General features: G+C 44.1%; 1 protein-coding gene across 1 annotated transcript; it reads left to right on the top strand.

Moving 5' to 3' along the window:
• Positions 1-14,256: 14,256 nt before the first annotated feature.
• On the top strand, positions 14,257-19,946 carry ATP4B (ATPase H+/K+ transporting subunit beta). The gene is made up of 7 exons (XM_054975032.1): positions 14,257-14,368; positions 15,471-15,599; positions 16,557-16,670; positions 17,113-17,312; positions 17,539-17,595; positions 19,594-19,683; positions 19,785-19,946. Exons 1-7 carry the CDS (start codon positions 14,257-14,259, stop codon positions 19,944-19,946), a joined length of 864 nt encoding a protein of 287 aa, XP_054831007.1.
• The last annotated feature ends 2,393 nt before the right edge of the window (positions 19,947-22,339 follow it).

Below are 22,339 nucleotides of genomic sequence, written 5' to 3'. Positions count from 1 at the left end.
ACTGAGAAGCTCATTAAAACAGTGACAGCCTATCAGTTACTGAGTATTGGTATTGTAGCCTCCTGGAACACAAATAAAGGACTATGTCACACAGACATGAAATGCTACACACTGACTGCTTTTTTTGTAGCTATAGATAATAAAGTCATAATTCACTCGGAAGCCAATACCCTTTCCTGGATGGGTCAGGCAATCATTACTGCAGTTAGAAGATCAACCTTCCCTTCCATGAGTTGTAAATCAGGTATAGAATTTTTGCTTCTCTGAGCCTCAGAATAGCTAAGCTGCAGCCATTTGAAAGCTCATCAATCTGACTAAAGGCAGCAGTCCGAACAATGCAAAGTCCTAATTCAGTCTTCTGCAAATGTTTAGATTAAACTAAGCCTTGATTTGCAAGCACAGTAAAATGGCTTGTTTGCACTTTGTGCCAATATAATCAAGCTTAAGTAAAGAGATAACAGGTAAACTTGGAAATATTTGGCTGTCCTGCAATGACCATTGAAACACCCCCTTATTTTTATTGGCTTAGATCCATTTCTGGGGATGGGGCAATTTCCACCCACAGAGCACTTCCTCCCTCCTGTTCCCCCAAATGCTGATCCCAGAAGGAGAGGAAGATGCACTTTGTGGGAGAAATTGTTCTGTGCATGGAATTTTACTTCCTTATTGGCCCTCATGTTTAGCACAATGATAATTTCAAGTATCAACAGTTTCTGAGGCCTTGGCATGGCTGTGCTAAGACATGAACCATTTATGACACTCTGCAATCAAGGTTTTATCAAAACAGGTATTTTATTGGCAATTTTGGTGAAGTAAGTGATCATCTTTTTAAAAAGGATGAGTAGCTAATACGCCTAGCCTGTTCTCGGCATCACATAGCTGAAGCGATTACAGAAATGGATACAATGAATATAGCAAATATATAATGTGTAACAGTGTTTAGGATGACTACAATTAAGTCCAGAATTCAGGTCCATGTAACATCATTTGCATGGAGGGTTTGAACACCAGCTCTCTAGAACCACACAAATGATACCCTGGGCAAAGCAGAGGAGTGGCATGTACGTCGAATACATAATTTGACCAATCTGCATTTTCCTTCTACTCCTCTGAAGAGGAGCACGAAGATCAATACATGACGGATGAATCTATATATGCAATTCACCAACCTGCATAAGTGCCATCTGTGTTTTGTAGATATGCACATTCCCAAGGCCTGGTTCAGTTTTTTTTTCAAAAATACTCCACAAAACTATGGCCAAAGCATCAGGTTAACACATGCAAGACACAGTCATGAGTGTTAAGACAGGATTTTTGTGTAACCATGGAGCATGGGGGAAGAAAAGACAGCTCCTCATTGTACCAAGGCAAAACTGTTCTGAACTTACCTCTGTTTCCCACCACACAAACCAGATTTCATTACGGATCATCTTTCATTTCACCCATATTAATGTAGCATGCAGAGAGTAGATAACCGCTGCAGTTCTCGCAGATGTTGCTATCTCAACAGGTCTCTCTGCTTAATGTATTTGACCTGGACATTCTATAATAGCCTCTCTCAGTTTTTAAAATGTCATGCTTCACAAAACGGCTTGTTGACTGCAGGTCCCTTTGTATATTGTATGCTTGTGTATTTCAAGGGCTTGTTGAAAACCACTGAACTTGTGCAAATGAAGGGCAAGTGCAAGAGGAAGAGCACTCCAGAGCAGACTACGAACCATGCATGGAACTGGTTCATAGGATCCAAGCCACCATCTGTAATTTTTCTGATTAACAACACACATTTGTATGGTGCTTTTGTCACTTCTTTCATGTACACGTTTGTCTCGTGAATTTCCGACACTACTAGTGTCCGCATTTTTTTTTTAAAAAATGTGTTTTTAAAAACTTACAGCAGCTTTACAATAACTTCATCTTTTTCTGCCTGGGAAGGAATAAAGAGAAATATGGGGAGAGGGAGTTTTACCTTTCTCATGTAAAAGTGGTGTGAAAGAGAGATGGCTCCTAGGCCAGGCCTGGCTGTGTGTGTTTTTATATCCTGTATCTATCACCTATAAAGTCAGCTACTGCAAGATCCAGGACAGGATTATTCTTGAGAGAGTGAGCACATACATCACTTTAAGTAATAATCTCTCTCCTCCAGGAGTTCTGATTGAGGATGTCATCACTCCAGAGTCTGAAAATAATCTCAGAGCGGTGGTCCTATGTGTCCTTCCTTGGCCCATTATACCCATCTTAAAACAGACTGTTATCTTAACTTAGAGCCAAGCTACAAGTGACGCCTGACACAGGTTGGACACTTGTCAGTTTACCTCAAGTTTTGATGGGAAATGTAGGCGTTCTGGTCTTACAGCTTGGCTCTCCATTACAGCTGCAAGACCAGGATGCCTACATTTCCCATCAAAACTTTAGGGAAGCTGACAAGCGTCCAACCTGTGTCAGGCGTCACTTGTAGCTTGGCTCTTAGACAAAAAGAAAATCAAACCACATGTTTCCATTGTCCACAAGGTGGCACTTTATCCCCCATCCAAAGAAAACAGGTAAATTTTCACAGGGACAAGTTCCAGAAGAGCTGCTGTCTCATTCTGCAGCTTTTTAAACAGCACACTCTTTGGAAATGTGAGATAGTAGGGAAAAAAGAGGAAGAGGTATGGGGCATATTTATCTTCTGAAGAGCACGTTGGAATGCCCTCTTTGCAACATAGCTGGGACCCAAGTGGGTAAAACATAACACAGAGAAATAATAAATCAGTATAACATTTAAAATATTATTAGAGCAGTAATTCTCACACATAGCCAGATTATTTATAAACCTAAATTACACCGATGGTTGTTGGGGGTTTTCCGGGCTGTATCGCCGTGGTCTTGGCATTGTAGTTCCTGACGTTTCGCCAGCAGCTGTGGCTGGCATCTTCAGAGGTGTAGCACCAAAAGACAGAGATCTCTCAGTGACAATACATCTAAATTGTACAATTTAGATGTATTGTCACTGAGAGATCTCAGTGACAATACATCTAAATTACACCCTTGTATCAGCCTCTATAACTGCAAGAAAAAAAACCCTTGCTTTAACTCCAAAATTATATTCAGCCTGTTCAAAATGTGATTTCAAACCATTCAGATTTACAGCTCTGACAGAGGGTTAGTAAGATATAGTCTTTTGTTCACCTCCTCCAGAAAACTGTTCCAAAGGAAAGTGGAAGCAACTGTGAAAAAACAAACGAAAACGAGAGTTCAGGTAGCGACTGGCAAGAGAAGGCCTGGAAAGGAGCCCATTAGGAAGGACAAAGCTGCTTCATGGGTTAAACACGGGGAGAGAAAGCCCTTCAAATGAGGGCTTATTTATTCATGCAAATATGCAGCAAGTGATTATTTGCATGTGTGAATAAGCCATCACAGTCAGTTCATGGACTCATAAAGAGTTGAATAACCATAGGATGGAGTATTGAGTGCATGTGAGAACCAGCTATAAGAAAAGAGAGATTCTTACTGTTTATGCAGCAATTTTGGAAACTGTCTAAGAGCGGAACTACAAGTGACAAAAGGCACAGATTGGACACTTGTCTGCTTCCCTCAAGTTTTGATGGGAAATGTAGGCAGCTTGGTGGAATGTTGGACAAGTGACAGTTGAAAAGTCCATTGGACAGCAGTCAGAGAGCGAAGCTGCGAGACCAGGATGCCTACATTTCCCATCAAAACTTGAGGGAAGAAGACAAGTGTCCAATCTGTGCCTTTTGTCACTTGTGGTTCTGCTCTAAATGTATAAGGGGGATACTCAATTTTTCATGTCTATGTTCTGGACCACCATCCTGGAGGGTCCCATGATGCCTGGTCCTTTGAACTAGTCATCTCAAATGTGGGGAGAAAGGAGGGGGTGACAGAGGTGAAGGAGATGAAAGGATCCTGGGCATTGGTTGAGAGCCAGATTGGTGTAGTGATTAAGAGTGTGGGACTCTAATCTGGAGAACCGGGTTTGATTCCCTACTCCTCCGCTTGAAGCCAGCTGGGTGACCTTGAGTCAGTCACAGTTCTCTGGAGCTCTCTCAGACCCACCCACCTCACAGGGTGTTTGTTGTGGGGATAATAACAACATGCTTTGTAAAACGCTTGGACTGGGCATTAAGTTGTCCTGAAGGGCAGTATATAAATCGAATATTATTATTATTATTATTGATCCACGCTGACATGGCAGTGCTGCTAGTTCTGGCAGTGCAAAGAGTACCTTGGCTTTTAAAGTGCTTCCTGCTTCTCCACATCTTCTCTACTTTCTCCTTGAATTCCCATTAACCTTGTCCTTCACATGTAGGTTTGGCTGCCCTTCATCTCATTGGTGAGCCAAGGATTACGAAAACAAACTGAAAAGTAAACAGTATGTTCAAATAGTTTAGAAGTACAACAAAGAAATATTATGTATGGATCCAGCCTCAGATGAGTGGGGGTAGGGGAACCTCAATCCAAACGTTGATAGAATTAGAGCAGGAAGAACTTGTTGTGGCCCATCTTCAAGCTGTATCATTGAAGACTTCTCCCAAACAAAAAACAAGCTACCTGAATTTCCCCAACTATAATGAAAAGCCAATATGCTTATATGTCTCATTTGCATAATGAGAACTTGGCTTGGATCCTGCATTAAATTTCTGCTCATAGAAAGAGGAGCAGTTTTTGCGGATTCTTTTCTCCTGCTACAGACTCCATAGTTCCTCAGAGACAACATTTCAGGGAGCATTTTTGGCTTAATGGAGGGAATGATGGATCCATTAGGATCCATTAGAGGGCATTAGGGGATTTTCCTGCTGATATAGTTGGTGCTTCTGTCAATGCTCTGCTTAATCTGCGGAATGAAAAAATGACCCGGGCAATTGACATGATCCAGCAGTCCCATTCTGCTGATGGAAACCCCCTCGGTTAGTGGAGATTTACTGTGGGTTCCAGACCATATACATACAAAAGCCACTTGTACCTTTGCTTACTGACTGATCACTGGCTCACTAGTTTCCAACACATGCAACTGGAAAGCTATCCCGGGTTTTTGCACATATGGAATTGACTGTGGGTGACACCATGCATTAGTAAAGTGCCTAAAACATACAAGTAATGTGGATAACCCAGAAGTGCTATTCTCATAACCCTTATTATTCTTGCCAGTTACGAAATGTGTGGAAAACAAAAAAGCCATTTTTATCCCATACCTGGTCACTGTTTTCTCCCCACACCATTTTATCTTCAGGTCTGCTGGCCACTGGACCAAAGACATCCAGTGAGCACCATGACTGAGTGGGGATGTGAAAAAAATCACATCTCAGTCTGAAACTCTTCATTGCTTGTAGTCCTTTCATATGCAGTATTTCATAAAGGTGGTCAAACACAACTATGGATGCAAAAACTTTACCGAAATCATGTGTGGCCGATCAACATTACTCTTGAACAGCCACTACCATTCATGAAATGGCCTTCATATCTGTTCGCCTCATCAAACAGCTACAGGACAACTTAGCAGCTGCACAACAGCTGTTGTGATGGTTTCACTTCATTGCCTTGTGGGTGCTTTTGCATGCAAGGTCATAGATGATAAAATTAGGTAATTAAATGACAAGGGGGGGGACTATGCTTTCTGGAAGGCTGTGTGAAAAACTCAAGAACAAAAAGTTAATCACAAATGGTAGGACTTTAAGAAGTGTTTATTTATAACTGCTGGCTAATCAACAGATTTTCCTGCTAATTATACAATTAGCTGTCCAGTTGGCTTGCGGTGATGATAAGTCTGGTGAGGAGGGAGTAATTAAAAGTAATTTGCTTGTGTGAAGCAATGTACTGTGCTGAAAGGTTTGCAAACCAACAAACAGGCTGAAACTGCTAGTGAATAGCCAAACAGATTGACAAAAAACAGTTCCTTGCTCATGACCGGTGAACAGAATGTGAGCTGAACCATCAAGTGTTCGAGCCTCCCTAAATGCAACCATACAGTTGCTTTATAAATTTCTGGCTATTGGATTCCTGGCTGTGGCCAGCGCTGCTTGTCCTCTGGTCTAGAGGAACAAGCATAAAATGGCAGGAAAGATATGGGCAGTTCCTGTATTTCAGTATGAGAACAAAGAATGAAAGGCATAGACCATGTTGTAACTCAGCACCTCAGCAATAAAGTTAAGCTAACTGCCTGCTTGCATCTCACCGAGGATGTGTGCAAGATCAGACTATCATCATGGCCTGAAAAATCTGCCTTTCATCCTTCTAAAAATTTTGTACATCCATCCTGATAAAAAGTTCTGTTGAGCTTGAAAGCCTGCACAATATTTTGTGTCAATTTGTTATTGTTTTGTTTTTGTTTAGACACAGCCCAGCCATTTCCTATAAACCACTTAGAACAACCTCTGCTAACTGATCTCTAATATGCATATAGTTGTGTTTACTCATTTTATCATCACAATAAGCTTGTGGTATATTCAGCTGAAAAGCAGTGATTGGCCTAACATCAGCAATTAGTTTCATGGCTGAACAGGGATCTGAATATGGGTCTTCTATGGCTAGTCCAACAATCTAACTCCATAGTGGCTCAGTCAGCATTCATTTAACTTGGAAGGGCAAGAAAGACAGGGTTAACATACCTGTAACTTATGTTCATCGAGTTCTTCTGTGCCGACACACATGGGTACTGCGCACGCGCAGGCCAGCCGCCGGAAGATTTTTTACCGCTTTCCCAGCTCCGAAGGGGCCGTTTGCCGCGCGCCTCAGCGACCGTTTCCCGCCCAAACGGTCACATGCTCCTCCAGCGGCCAACGGCCCCTTCCCTCAGTTCTCCCTTGCCACCGCTCATCCAATACACAGAGCCATAACGCCGACTAAAGACTAGAGCCATAGCCCAAAAGTACAGCAATCTGCGTTGGAGTTCACAGCGGGGTAGGAGGGAGGGTTGTGTGTCGGCACAGAAGAACTCGATGAACATAAGTTACAGGTATGTTAACCCTGTCTTCATCTTCGTTCTTCTGTGCCTCCACACATGGGAGAGTACCAAGCTTCACACAATAAGGAAGGTGGGGTGAAATCCAACTCAATTTTATTATACAACAGGAAACAAGAACAACATATATACACATATACACATGTGGCAAAAAACATACCAACCCCACAACATCCAACAAGTATAAATATATATATAAATACACTATATACAGTACCTCCACCTCCCCCAATGGAGCATATTAATCAGCATACTCCTAGGGAAACAAGGAATGGAGGACGGCCCTAGCAACAGCCACATCCTCATTGGCATTTACATCAACAGCGTAATGCCGTACAAAGGTATCAGCGGACGACCAAGTTGCAGCCCTGCAAATATTAGCTAAAGGTATACCCTTGAGCAGTGCCGAAGATGCCGCCTGGGACCGTGTGGAGTGAGCCCTGACACCCAAAGGACAGTCCACCTTAGCCGTGGCGTAGGCCTTCACAATGGCTGTCACAATCCAACGGGACACCGTCTGTGCAGACGCCCTGCGGCCCTTGTCCTTCGCCCCGAAACACACAAAAAGGTAGGGACTGTTCCTGAACACCCTTGTCCTCTCCAAATAAAAAGCCAAAGCCCTCCGCAGATCCAAACTGTGGAGGGCCTTTTCCCCTTTAGTAGAAGCTTCAGGGAAAAATACAGGCAGAGAAATCTCTTGTGAAAGGTGGAAGGTTGACACCACCTTGGGCAGGAACGAAAGACACGGTCGCAAGACCACCTTATTCGCATGAAAGCGAAGGAACGGGGGGTCTGCCCTAAGAGCAGCCAGCTCGCTGACCCGTCTGGCAGAAGTGATCGCCACGAGGAATGCCACCTTGTAGGAGAGCAAGTCCAGAGGGCACGTAGCCAAAGGCTCAAAAGGGGGCAACATCAACCTAGCCAGGACCAGGGAGAGAGACCACTGGGGCACAGGGGGTGACACAGGCGGGTAAAGATTAAGCATCCCCTTCAAAAACTGGCGGGACTTATGGTGAGAGAAAACCGTGCAGCCATCCACCCGATCATGGAACGCAGAGATGGCCGCAAGGTGCACTTTCAGAGACGCCACACTAAGGCCCTGGTCCTTCAGCTCGCAAAGATAATCCAAGACCATCCCCAAGGGGCTATCCAGAGGCGCCACCTTCCTAGAGGCGGCCCAAGCCTCAAACCTACTCCACTTCGCCTTGTAGGCACGCCGTGTGGAGGGCTTCCTAGCGTTCAGTAGGACCTTCTCAACTGGCTCAGAGAAGCCTAGGGACGGGGCCGAATCCGCCAAGCGGTCAGGTGTAGTTTCCTGGGCTCGTGGTGGAAGAGCTTCCCGTGTAGGAGGAGATCCCTCCGGGGCGGAAGGGCCACGTAAGCTCGGCCGGACATCTCCAGCAGCTTCGGGAACCAGAGCTGCCGTGGCCAGAACAGAGCCACTAAGATGCAGTCCGTGTTGTCCCTCTCCACCTTGCACAGCACTCTGGGTATGAGAGGGAAAGGCGGAAACATGTAATGTAGTCCCCGGGCCCAAGTAAATTGGAAGGCATCCCCAATAGAGAGGGGGTCGCTTCCTGCCCAAGAACAAAAGATCTCGGCCTTGGTGTTCGCCGATGTCGCAAACACGTCTATGCTCGGGCGACCCCATTTCCGAAAGATCGGCCCAACGTACTTTGCGTTGAGCCCCCACTCGTGATTCAGCATGTGCACCCTGCTGAGAGTGTCCGCCTGCACATTGTCCGACCCAGCTACATGAATGGCGCGAAGCGTCACCCCATTCCTGATTGCCCATTCCCAAATGAGCGTGGCCTCCCTGCAGAGGATCATGGACACCGTGCCGCCCTGTTGGTTCAGGTAATACATAGCGGTAGTGTTGTCCGTCTGCACCAGCACCTGATGGTTCTGCAAGATTGCTGTGAATGACATAAGTGCAAAACGAACAGCCCTCAGTTCAAGCACATTAATATGGAGACCCCTTTCTCTCTCAGACCACACATCCTGAATACATAGCTCCCCACAGAAAGCCCCCCACCCTTGCAGAGAGGCGTCCGTGGTCACGGAGAACTCGGGATGATGGAAACCAAATGGGGTCCCTTTAAACAAATTAATATCCGACAACCACCAGTCAAGAGAGGATATAACGGCTCTGGGAACAGAGAATTTAGCAGTCGGAGGATGCTGTAAAGCATTGTATCTCCTCACAAACCAATTCTGGAGCGGGCGCATCCGCAGCCTCGCAAAAGGGACCACCGGGGTGGCAGCAGCCATATGCCCTAGCAAGCATTGAATCATGCGCACTGGCTGAAAACGATTTCATTTAAACAAGGACACCAGGCTCTTCAAGGAACGTGCCCGCTCTGGAGGCAATAAAGCCTTGGCCTCCAATGAGTCGAACACTGTCCCAATATAAGGCACAACACGGCTAGGTGTCAGCTTAGATTTATCAAAGTTAACCAGGAGGCCCAAGCGTTCGCAAGTGTCTAGCACCAATGCCACATCTTGCAGCAGCTTAACCTCCGAGCCCGCTGTTATAAGCCAATCATCGAGATAGGGGTAGATGGTACAGCCCTGCTCTCGAAGAAAGGAAACCACAGGAGCCACGCACTTAGTAAACACACGTGGGGCTGTGGAAAGGCCGAAGGGGAGAACCTTGTAACGGAATACCCGCTGCTTGTAAACGAAGCACAGAAATCTCCTGTGCTCCTCCAAGATCCCCACGTGGAAATACGCGTCCTTTAAATCCAGGACAGCGAACCAATCCCCCCTCTTCAAAAGGGCAATTACAGCAGGCAGTGTGATCATCCTAAACCTGGTGACCCTTAGAAAGGCATTTAGGCCCCTAAGATCCAAAATCGGACGTAGACCTCCATCCTTCTTAGGGACTAGGAAGAACCGGGAAAAGAAACCCCTCTCAGACTCCACAAAGGGCACCTATTCCACAGCACCCTTAGCCAAGAGGGACCTAATTTCATCCTCCAGCTCAACCAAGGTATTATTCACCGCACTCAGCGGTGAAGTACACATCGGCAGTTCAGTGAATTCCAGCCCGTACCCCTTATCAACAATCGTTAAGACCCATGAGTCAGATGTTATTGACTCCCATTCAGACAAAAAAGGACTGAGTCTGTCCGAAAAGTTCAGGGCTGCCGCAGGGCCGGGTCCTCAGAACTACCTTCCAGCCCCTTGCGGATCTTTTTGCTGGGGCGGAGGTTGAGACGAGCGGGGCTTGAATGGCCTACACCTCCTGCCCTGGTGTTGCGCTGGGGTATACTGGCGCTGCGAGGTAGGGTACTGCTGATAGTACGGACGGGGTTGATATCTGCTGCGGTACTGGTAGGGATTATACCTCGAAGAGTACCGAGGCTTGAACGTGGACCTGTCCGCCGGAGTGACCGCCAGGGAGCGTGCCGTCTGCCGGTCCTCCTTCTTCTTTTTAAGCGCCTCGTCGGTGGTGGTAGAGAAGAAGGAGTCACCCTCGAAGGGCAGACGTTCAATCTTGGCCTTCACCTCCTGCGGGAGGGCAGTCGACCGCAACCACGAGTGCCTCCTCAGAAGCACCGCTGACGCCATACCCCGAGCAGCCGTGTCAGCCACATGACTCCCGGCATTCATCTGTTGTTTTGACAATCGTACTGCCTCCGTCTGCAGCAATGACACCACTGACTTCTTGTCAGCAGGGAGGTCAGCGACATAGTGTGCCAGCTTCTCCCAGAGGTAGAGCTGATAGCCCGCCATAATCGTTTGATAGTTGGCTATCCGGAGGGCTAAAGCTGCAACCGAGTACTGACGTCTACCCAGTGCGTCCATCTTCTTTCCCTCCTTATCCGGTGGGACGGAGGAGGACCCCGACCTCTTATGCTGAATCTCCTCGGCTATCAGGGATGACGGTGGAGGGTGCTTAATGAGAGACTGCCATGTCCCCTGTTTAATCTTATACATCTGTTCGATGCGTTTGGACGTGGCAGGCAGGTCCGATGGAGACTTCCAGACCTTGTCGATGATCTCCTCCAAGCCCTCCAACATAGGAAAACCTACTGTAGCCGGGTTCTCCCCGTAGATTCTGCACAGCAACTTGTCCTTCGTCTTCGGGACCACAGAAGACACGTCAATCTTCAAGGCCTTGGACATGCAGGCCATTTGGTCTGTATAAATCCGCAGGTCCTCGAAGGGAGAGCTGGTGGAAGGGCCAACATTGTCGTCTGGGGATGGCTCGGAGAACGACTCAGAGCGGTAGCCGGACCCTGCATCCTCGTCATCCTCATCAGATGCTGGCGCTGACATTTCCCCTTCTGGGAAGGGTGGGGGCAACCATTCACGATGGCCAGATGACGATGGCCCCGGATCCGATGGTCTGAAGCCAGGTGGAGCCCCCTTCCATTGGCACCGATAGGCCTCTGGCATAGCTGAAGCCTGTTGGTGACGCGCAGCCACGGACTGCTCGGATCCTATCCGCTCGGATCCGACACTCCCCTCGGACCAACACCGTTGGCTACGGGCAGAGTGGGCAGGCGACGGATCCCTAGTCGCCGCTCGGATCCGACGACGCGGAGCCGGGCTCGATTCCGGTGTTGGCGAACGCCGTCCGCTCGACAAGACCACATAGGCCCCCGGTTCCGGCACCACTTCCTCAAGGAGAGGACGGTCAGGGGAGTCCAGGTGAGGTGATGGTGTAGGCGGGGACACCAGGACCACTTCCTCTGCAGAACGGCGCCGAGGGGACTGAGAGCGATGCCTGGTCTTCTTGGTCTTCTTCTTCTTCACAACCGGCTCGGAGGAAGCTCTCGGAACCGATGCCCTCTTGGTCGACGCCTTCCGCGCAGCCTCCGGTCCCGGTGCTGCCGCAGGCCCCTCGATCGATGCCGGGGCTGACCTTATCGGATCCGATCCGCTCGGATCCGGTCTCAGAGCCGACCTCCCCGGTTCCGACCTCACCGACGCCGACTTATGTGGCGACTTCGACGACCTCGCCACCGAGCTTGCCCTCGACGCCGACTTTCTCGCCGGGCGGGATGCAGCCACTGACTTGGAAGAGGCCACAGAGCCCGCCCGAGACCGCCCCCCGGCATGGGTCGGGACACGGCCAGCCTTCTCCGCAGCTCCCGGCTTCTCCGCCTCGGAGGGCCCAGGGGCGTCCAAGACCCGCTGCCACAGCGAAGCCTTGAGGCGGGCGGACCGTTCTTGCCTGGTCTTGTGTGTGAATCCCTGGCAAATCTTGCAAGTGGGGACTACATGTTCCTCCCCCAGGCAAAGCAGGCAAAGGCTATGCCCATCCGTTTGGGCCATTTTAGCACGGCACTGGGTGCAGTGCTTAAACAGGGCCGTAGAAGCCATTCCGAGGGGCAAGCCAAAACGAAGTCAAATACAGTCCGGGTCAATACACACCAAATCAGTCAGTCCAAATCACGAAGCAGAAGAAAGGTCGAGTCCAAAATCCAAGTCAAGCACGAAAAAAGGCAATCCAAAGATACAAGAAGCACGGAGCTACTAACGGAACGTTCTCCTCAAGCGGCGGCAAGAAGAGAACTGAGGGAAGGGGCCGTTGGCCGCTGGAGGAGCATGTGACCGTTTGGGCGGGAAACGGTCACTGAGGCGCGCGGCAAACGGCCCCTTCGGAGCTGGGAAAGCGGTAAAAAATCTTCCGGCGGCTGGCCTGCGCGTGCGCAGTACCCATGTGTGGAGGCACAGAAGAACGAAGATGAACTGAGAAGTTAAGAGTCAGAGGCACTGAGTGCGCTCCGGTCCAGTATTTAACTATTTAATTTTTTACTTATGTGATGGACAGGACCGGAACCAGTTCTGTGTCTCCTGGGAAACAGCCAATTAGAGCTGGTGTAATGTTGGGGCTGGTAACAGTGGAGATCTGTTAGGGCAGTTAGTGAAAAGGGGAGAAGGATTTTAGGCTGCTGAAGGAAAGCAGCATCTGTCATCTTATATTGTAACTGTTCACTGTTATAAGAGTGTGGGTGGTTATACCTTTAATTCTTAACAACAATGTAGCTAGGTGTTTCAATAATTCACTCCTGTGTTATACATCTTGTAAATAAAAAAAACCATTCTTTTTCTCTGGTTTAATGCTGGCTGGCTTGAAGTTGTTGGCTGAGGTGAAATAACACAGAGAAACATCAATCATTCTTGCCACAACCAATGGGGTTAATTAACTAAATGGTGGCAGCATATATGAGAAGTAAACACTGGAGTTCCCTGATACCAATAGCGCTGGGCATTTAGTTGAGTGAAGGGTAGTGAATATAGGGAACTGGTGATCTGTCTGGTGAGGTCTCTGGAAAGAGAGGGGTCTCTGTATGGATTTGGGTCAAGGCTCTCTGCCTGATAATTAGGGACTAGACAGGTAGTGAATGATGACCGCCTGGGACTGTCTATGAAGTCACAAACCTGTGCAGGGATGCTTATGGTGGGTGGTAGTGTGAAAGAGGATCGACAGCCTCTTATGGTGGGGTTTGCTCTTAGGCACTTATTTAAATAATGAGTCTGATACATTTAGCATTTTCTTTTAAATACCTTTCAGCACTGTGGACATGTTAGGTAATTTGGCCTGTCTCTGTGTCTTTGGCTTAATTTTGGAATTATGTGGCTGTTGATCCTGTATCTTCTCATACAAGAAAAATCAATGTTATTTGTCTAACAACTGACAAGTTACAGAAGAGTTAATAATATTTTTTTCCAGAAAAGAGCACTTTTATTCTATTGTTTTATTCTATTTGTAGCCCAAGCTCAACTACACTTAGAAATTTCAATAGCTACATTTAGAAAACAAACGTTACTAGCTGGCAAACCAAATTCTATCAATATATTCTTATTTAAGGGTCAAAACAGCAAGTTTTATCTGCTTCTAAAAAAACTTATTCCCGCTTCTGTCCATCATAATGCTGCAGAGTTATGTCAAAATGAATAGTATAAAACAGAGCAGTTTTAATGTTTATGGGTGATCCAGGGAAGCTGTTAAATGTTATCTGTTTTGATAAAGCCTATAGTGCTGAACGTATCACAAGTTCTGTGCAAAATACGCAACATGAAGAGGAAAAGAAAGGGACATTTGATAGCAGGGGTTTTTTTTTTGTACCAACCTAAATGTTTTGCTTATCAAGTTATTTAAAAGAACAATAGGTACAGTGGGTTGGTAACAGCCAGCATCAGCATTGGCTGATAGTGAATGTAACCCAGATGTCCTTCAGAAGGGCAGGATATAAAATCGAAAAGGGCTACCTGACCATTTCTTTGGGCACCAACTGAAGAACTTGTTTCCTAAAAGAGCTCCAAAGTTTCCAGGAGAGGGAAAAATGGCAACTTTGAATGAAAAGAAGACGTGCAGTCAAAGAATGGAAAATTTCCAGCGTTTTGTGTGGAATCCAGACACAGGACAGTTAATGGGAAGAACCTTGATTAATTGGGGTATGTGGTCATGAACCTGTAAAAAGGATGAGATATTGGTAAACTTGCGCTGTTGGAATGTGCTCATGTCCATTCAAGGTTACTATATGATCCAAGTATGATGAATGGAAAATATGTCTTGTAAAAGAAAATGCTGCTGTTCTAGTACAGACCAACATGGTTACCTACCTGAAACAATCTTCTTGTAATTGAGGGGAGTTTAATGCGATAGGGCACATGGACCCTATTTACCATTTCAAGGAAAAATGGTAAAAATTACACTGGATATTTTTTTAAAGCTTTTAAATTCTGGCTTCTATCTTCAAAAGGGTGCTAGTACTTGCCTCTCAACTACTAGTTTCTGAAGGACAATGTATCGATGAAGTAATTTTGGTGTGTAATTATGGCATATGTTACTATGCCTGAGTTAATGTTAGATATAACCTACAGACCCCTCACATTTTAGCTCTAATATCTTCTAAAGCAGCAAGCGAAATTGTTCCTTAGATTTCATCAGAAACGTTTTATTCTTAAGGCTTTTATTGCGATTACAAATTCTGAACTGTTTATTTTTTTAGTTCTGGATACTGATATTCATAGATACCTCCACAACTTCTTTGCGTAGTATGTGAAAATGAAATTTAGTTGTCATGAAATGTATGAGCAAAAACCGTAAGGGCAGATCTGCTCTGGTGAGTCTTTCAAGGCACATTATTCTCTGGTCAGTCAACTTCTATGGAACACATTGGACCAGGTGTTTCACCCTTCAAATCTCATTCCACTAGCAATGTGGTCCACTATAATTGGGAGTACCTCCCCCATCTCCTGAGTGACATTGTACAGTCCTCCTAAATCGCATTGTTTCGAGAGAGAAACAATGTCTGTATTTTTATTTATTACTTATTCATTAGACTTATAGTCTGCTCTCCCCGTAATACAGGCTGAGTGGATTTTTTGTTTAGTAATAATAAATATGCTGAACTTGGAATGCTCATAACTTTCTAACTGCCTAAAACAATTTTTGGCTATTTGCTCTTCATCCAAAACTATAGTACATACTTCACTGCTATTCAATTGTACCATAGAGCATATTATAACCTATTTTAATGTGTTTTCTTAATAGTATGGATCAGTCTTTACTATGTTGCTTTCTATGTGGTGGTGACTGGGCTGTTTGCCCTTTCCATATATTCTTTAATGAAGACACTCAATCCATACACGCCAGACTATCAAGATCGATTAAAATCACCAGGTACTATATTACTGTTGGGCCCATTCTATTAAATCTACAAAATATCCAGGTTCATAATTTTGTAGTTAAGTTGAACGTATCATTTTTGTGGCTTTGTGTTATTGTCTTAATGCTTGTGATATCTATATCCTACTGACTGTGATACTAGACTTCAGCAAGCTTGAAGAGGCAAAGTTCCAATGATAACATAGTTTATGCAATCTAATTTTTCTGACAAATACTATGACAGAAACTTAGGCAGGGAAACCCAGAATTATTCTTTAACTTAGTGCATGAGGTTTTTATGTGCAAATGTAAATTAGAACACTACAAAATGATAGTAGGTAGAATAGATACAAGGAAAATCTGCAAGAGACCCTGGGGTAAATAATATGAGAAAATATACTAAAAAGGTTTAAAACATCTTGCCTATTTCATTCAATAACCCCCACAGGTATCAGTGAAGACTATTTTTCCTAACTGAAGTTTGCAATATATGTAGTCAGAAAAACTCAAAATCTTTTTGAAAAACACTACAATTGCTTGCTAGGAAGCAAGAAAGAACCATACTTTACAATTTCTCTTTATGAAAAAAAATCCCTTCAAATAGAAAATCAGTAGAGCCAATAAAGGGACAGAACCTCTCTCTCTGCTGTGCTAGTTTCCTATTCACATGGAGGTTTTGTTAAAAAAAATATGAAGGAGCTTTCTCCTGCATGTGAGAACCAGGGTTAAGTTTCTGCTGTCAAACATCCAAAATAGATTTTCTGTAGAATGAATGCATAAATAACATTTCTGAAAATAATGGGAGATTTCTAGTAAACCAAAGACTGTATTTGCTAGGAAGAGAGCCTTGATATACATCCATTTATAAGTTTTGTTCCTATAGATTTAGTCAAATGGAAACAAACTAATAACACAAACATTTCTTCGAGTTTATCATTAACGTTCTTTATTAATGTTGCTCTTCCAATAAAGGTGTGACATTACGACCAGATAAATATGGAGAGAAAGGACTGGAAATTTATTACAGTCTGTCTTCTAATAACTCCTGGAATGGTTTTGTGACGACTCTTGAAAACTTTCTTGCAGGTAATTAAAAAAAAAGGAACTATAGTTACAGGCTTCTGGTGCCTACAGAGGGGTTTTGAACATTTAGTTGATGAATGTTAAATTGAATTGGTTTTAATTTCTGTATTTGTCCATCATTCTGGATTGTAAACTGCCTTAAGTCCCCGTAGAAAAAGGCAGCACAGAGATGTTTTAATATAGAAATTGATGCAACACAATGGGCACCTAAACAGCTTTAGATTGCCATTCTCCTTCCTTCTGCTCACAAGTAGGTGGAGGAATAATTGATGCTTTACCTCCCAGGCCTGTGTTTTGGATTTTTGGAGTTTAGCAACACAACTGAACCAAAGGGAGTGAGCAGGGTGGGGAGGATTCATTGTAGGTTAAGTAACCTGCTTTGAAAAGGTTTTTGTAACACTATCTAAAAATAAATCTCTCCAACTTTTTCCATAATCCTATGTAGCATACAATGAAAGCGTTCAACGTGACAACAAAAATTGCATTGGGGAAGACTACTTTTTCCAAAACTCATTCCATCCTCCAAATCACACAAAATGTTCTTGTAAATTTACACGAGAGATGCTTGAAAACTGCTCGGGTCTGACGGATCCCACTTTTGGATATTCAGAAGGAAAACCATGTGTAATAATAAAAATGAACAGAGTAAGTATCAAAGTAGGTATTTCAAAGTGGCTTAAAAAAAGGTGGAACTCCTAAAGGCTCCAAACTTGTAGAGCCTACATTTGAGAGTAAAGTGGAGCTTTCCCTACCATATCCACTGCTGACCTCACCTGGTGCCACATGTTGGACGGAACATTTACGTAGGTCAAGTGCATGCAGGCATGGGGTTTAAATTATTAGTCTCACTGCAGAGGTTATTGTATTACAGATCATCAATTTTCTTCCTGGCAACGGCACTGCACCAAAAGTGAACTGCACAACTCTAGTAAGTATGTGTACCAAATCTTATTTATTTACCAAATTTATACCTCACTTTTGTCCTAATCAGGGCTACCAAGGCAGGTAATAAATTAAAAACATACATTATAAAAACACATCTTAAAAACCCTTAAAACCAAAAAAAACATCCTAATTATTAAAACTAAGGTAAAATAGACATACAAATCTTATTCCATTGAAGCTATTTCTATTTCAGTTAGATTTGCAGGCCACATCTCAGCATTCAAATGAAGACTCATGCATTCAAAGGTTAACTGTGCCTAATATAGCGTCCACTGGGCAGATATAAAAACTTGTGCTTACAAAAAAGCAGACTGGAGAACTACTCTGATGTATACAAGCAGGTAGAGAGCTTACTTATTTCCCCACCCACCAATTCAAAAATCTTTTGAACAGACTACAAAAGGTACTTTGTCTTTGCAAAGGGGCATAGTGTGAGAGGCTGTTAGCTGCATCTGCTTACAAACCTATTTCAAGTTATTCCAGCATAATTTTTTTCACACCGAAGACAGCAAGTAGCCAACTAAACTTCATGCTTCTATATTCTACAAGTGTGTGTATTTTTTCTGATTTGGCTGAGTCATGGAAGAAAGCTCCACTTTCATTCCAGTTCCATCAATGGAAATGTAACTCTTTGGGTACCCTCACCATATGAGGCTAAACGGATGCCAACTCAAGGCAGGGTCCTCTCTGTCCTGGCACTAAAATTATGGAACTTCCTCCTTCAGAGAAATTCCATCTGTTCCCCTCAATCATTTGTCTTTTGCCAACGGATGAAGACTTACCTGTTTTATTTGGTGTTCTCTCACTGATCCTCCTTCCTTGTTTATGTGCTTTTAATTGTTTATGTTTTGTTTAATTGTTGTTTTTGCTTGGTTTGGTTTTGATGGTTTTGATTGTTCACTGCCTTGGGGGTCTGTAAGCTGGGTGGACCGTATAAAAAATATTCTAAGCCATTTCCTAACTCTTTCTTAGAAAATAACATTTCATGTATTAGCAGTTTATCCACTGCCAACAATTTATTTAAAACCATGGTCCTAGAACAACTAAACATGGTGGTGTAGATTTCTAAAGTAATCATTTTCTAGGAAGCAAGTTGCATAACATTCTTTGTGTTATTTCTAAAGTCGCTAGATGAAGGGATTCCCAGTCTTTCAAGGCTGCCAACTCTTTCTTCCTTTTAATGGTCTTCCTGTATTCTTGTTTAAGAAGTCTGATCTTTACAACTTCCTTCTGAAGACCTGTGATTTTAGCGACTCTAAACTGTGTTCTAATTAATCTCTTCAACTTTCTACATTCCTCATACCAATTATTACCCCTTAAATTGGGTGCAACATTTTCTTGCTTAATAACCCTCTTATCTACAGAGAAGAAAGATGACAAACTCCTCATCAATGTTCTATAATATTCCAACCCTCCTTGTGTTCCATCTGAATGGCAGTGTTGTGCCCAGCATATATCAGGCTTTCCTTGATTAAGCAATTCAGCTATCTGGGACTCGATCTCGTGGGACCATTTGATAGATTTCTTGAAAAGGGTCCGATCTTGGGGGGCCATAGTGATATAGGTGGGCATATCCATCTGTTGAGGTGTGAATTCAAGAATCAAAGGGAGATGATCTCCCCCAAGATATTCACCTACTTCCACATTGGTGGTTAGGGAATGTATGCTTGGGGATGCCAATAAATGGTCAACTACGCTTAGACCATTAGAGGTAATGCAGGTGAAACAACCTGATCGCTTAGGGTTGACAGTACCATTCAAAAGCACCAGATTTAACGTGACCGCCAGTGAGGCCAGATACTGGCTGGCTGAGTTAATTTTGCGATCTCTAGAACATCTGGAATTATTTCTAAAGTAAGACCAAGGTTGAAAATTTGGAGTGATTTTTGAAGATTAACAAACCTTAGTTGTCTCAACTGAATTACTTCCTAATGTTGGTTCATATACCACCACTAACACTTGCGATTTTTGTAAATGCTAGGAAGAAAATAGGCTAGTGGATGCTCACTATTATCCTGCAAATGGCACCTTTAGCCTTCACTACTTCCCTTATTATGGATGTAAAGCACAGGTATGTCTTTCACAATCCTGGATTCCCTTTTAAAAAGATTTATCACTAATTTTAAAAATAATGGCATAGCTAACTGTTTATGCTTTTATTTTTCATCCCAGCCTACCTACGTGAATCCTTTGGTAGCTGTGAAACTACTCAACATTTCATTGAACAAAGAAGTAGCCATTGTATGCAAAGTTGTTGGTGCTAGAATTACTTCTGGCAATCCTCATGACCCATATGAAGGAAAAGTGGAATTCAAAATCAGGATAAAAAATTAAACGTTAATGACTTGAGAGTTCATAAACACTGCATGGAAATATTTATGTATCGTGATTTTTCTGTTGTGTATTGTTTTCATTTTAAAACTTGTCCTTTTGAATACAAAAATATGTTGGACATGCTGGCAAATGGAATTTAATGAACCCCCCCCCATCACTATATATTGTTGTTTCAACCTCACTTGTATACTAGTGCATATATAGATGGTAACACAATTTCTTCATCTTTCAAAACACCAAGAAACATTCTATGCTTACTTAACAGGGAAATTTTTATAAAGGTTACATGTTTGCGTAATTTCATTAGAAGTGTATTAACCAATACTGAGTGTGTATGTTTCAAAAATATTAAAATGAAATAATGTCTTACACCTTGCAGTGCTCATGCATCAAGTTTAGTACGGAGCGAACTCTGGGCATACAATGTAGGATTCTTTGATTGTTAAATGTTTGAACAGTAAACCCCACACTTGAACCTCTTTACTACAGTTTAAAGATAGCTCAGTCACTGAAGAGTGGAACTGCTGTTTGAAGCGAACATGTAAAGCCATATTATAACAGTAAGAGTTAGTCGTATGGGACTAGATCCAGCAAATCACAAGTAGGAGTTGCAATCCAGCATTCATATACTGGTTAATTAGTCGGATTACCCTGATCCAGCAAAATCTAGCTATGCCGGTTCAAAATAGAGGACCTTGGATCAGATTTGGGAAGCCAGATAATAATGGATCAGATTAAAACAAGTTTATTTGGTTTAATCCAGTAAATGCAGCAGTTTGGCTTTTTTTCTTTCCAGCCATGGGGTCAGGGGGGTGGGGAGAGGCAGGACTGTCTTATGGCACCCCATGCTCCCAGCGTCTCTGCCTGCTGTCCCTGGCCAACCTTGCACTGCTCTCCTGCTGTGCTTTGAGCCACTTTACGCCTCTGTGCTTTGAGCCACTGTGCTTTGAGCCACTTTACGCCACTCCCCTTTCACTTGCTGCTGCTCCGCCTCTGATGCCTCCTTTTCTCTGCAAGGCGATGGTTGTGGACTCCCACCCTGCCTCCACTCTGCCTGAGCTCCGAAAAAGCCCTTCAAGCTGCCACTGGCCACCTTTTAAACTCCGCAGCTTCTCCAACAAGACTCATCCCCCCTTGCTTCAGTAGTACTGCTGCATACCAGCCTAGCAGCCTTCAAAATAAGTTTGAGTGATGTACAAAATACAAAACACGGATTCTGTAAAGATGATTTTATGTAAGGCACTTTGGAATATTACAGTAATTGATGGGATTGCTTTATCAATTAAGGCACAGAACTGACTTTCCAGCTAAAACACTACTACTAAAAGTCTGAATTAGAAAAAAAAGTAACCAAGCTAATTTTCCAGGATTTTAGTCTTAGAAAAATTGATGGTTTACATGCAAACTCCCAAGTTTTTACTTCCTGCTGGAGGGTAGTAGTAGTAGTAGTAGTAGTAGTAGTAGTAGTAGTAGTAGTAGTAGTAGTAGTAGTGTGTGTGTGTATAATATATATATATAATTCTCAGCATTGCCCCAACTGTCTTTAAATCCAGAAACTGGAGCCATGAACAAACACGTTGAGGGGTTAAACCCATCCCAAAAGAATAGAAGTGGCATTTGTCGCTTCAAGAAACAAATGCCTTCTCAATGGCTGTTGGGGCCACTGATGGGCAACCAAAACAGCCTTCAAGTCAGTAATAGGCAAGGGGGGGGCAGGGCCCTTTCCAGGGTTGTTTGGGCCTTTGAGAGAGGATTCACTGGGGCCTGGCCCTACAGCACCACCTGGCAACTCATTACATGACTTGCATGACTCACCCAGGGCTGGCTGTTTGCTGCTGTTCAACAGCAGTCATCCCATGAAAGCCAGTGTGGTGTTGTGCCTAGGGTGTTAAATGAGGATCTGGGAGATCCAGATTTGAATCCCCACTTTGCCATAGCAGCTTGCTAGGTGACCTTGGGCCAGTCACATATTTTCAGCTTAACCTACCGCACAGGGGTGATGCGAGGATAAATTGGAGAGAATAAGGTGAGCTTCTTGGGTTGGTTGGTAGGCATGTTGGAAGGAAGCAGGGAAAAGTGAGGATATGTGGGCTGCCAGGAGAAAGATTTAGTGTGGGGAAAGGGGGACACAGGGGAGAGCAAGTCGTCGTCCCCCAAGCCCTTGCAGGTTCTCCACCATGCAGTTTTCTCAGTTAGAGACTGACAGGGGGAACAGGAGGGAAAGCTGAGGACCGGGTGCAAATAAGTTGGCAGGTGAGTGGGAAGGAGAGGAAGAAGCAGGAAAAAGGATAAGACTAGGAGTGTGTTCAGGGAAGGGAAAGAGGAAATAGCAGGAAAGGAGAAAATTAGATGCCCCCCACAAATCCCTGTGGGTCCCCTGCTTGTACATGACT

Source organism: Eublepharis macularius, chromosome 3, assembly GCF_028583425.1.
Source record: "Eublepharis macularius isolate TG4126 chromosome 3, MPM_Emac_v1.0, whole genome shotgun sequence".
Taxonomy (NCBI): Eukaryota; Metazoa; Chordata; class Lepidosauria; order Squamata; family Eublepharidae; genus Eublepharis; species Eublepharis macularius.
This window is presented reverse-complemented; position numbering and strand designations above follow the sequence as displayed.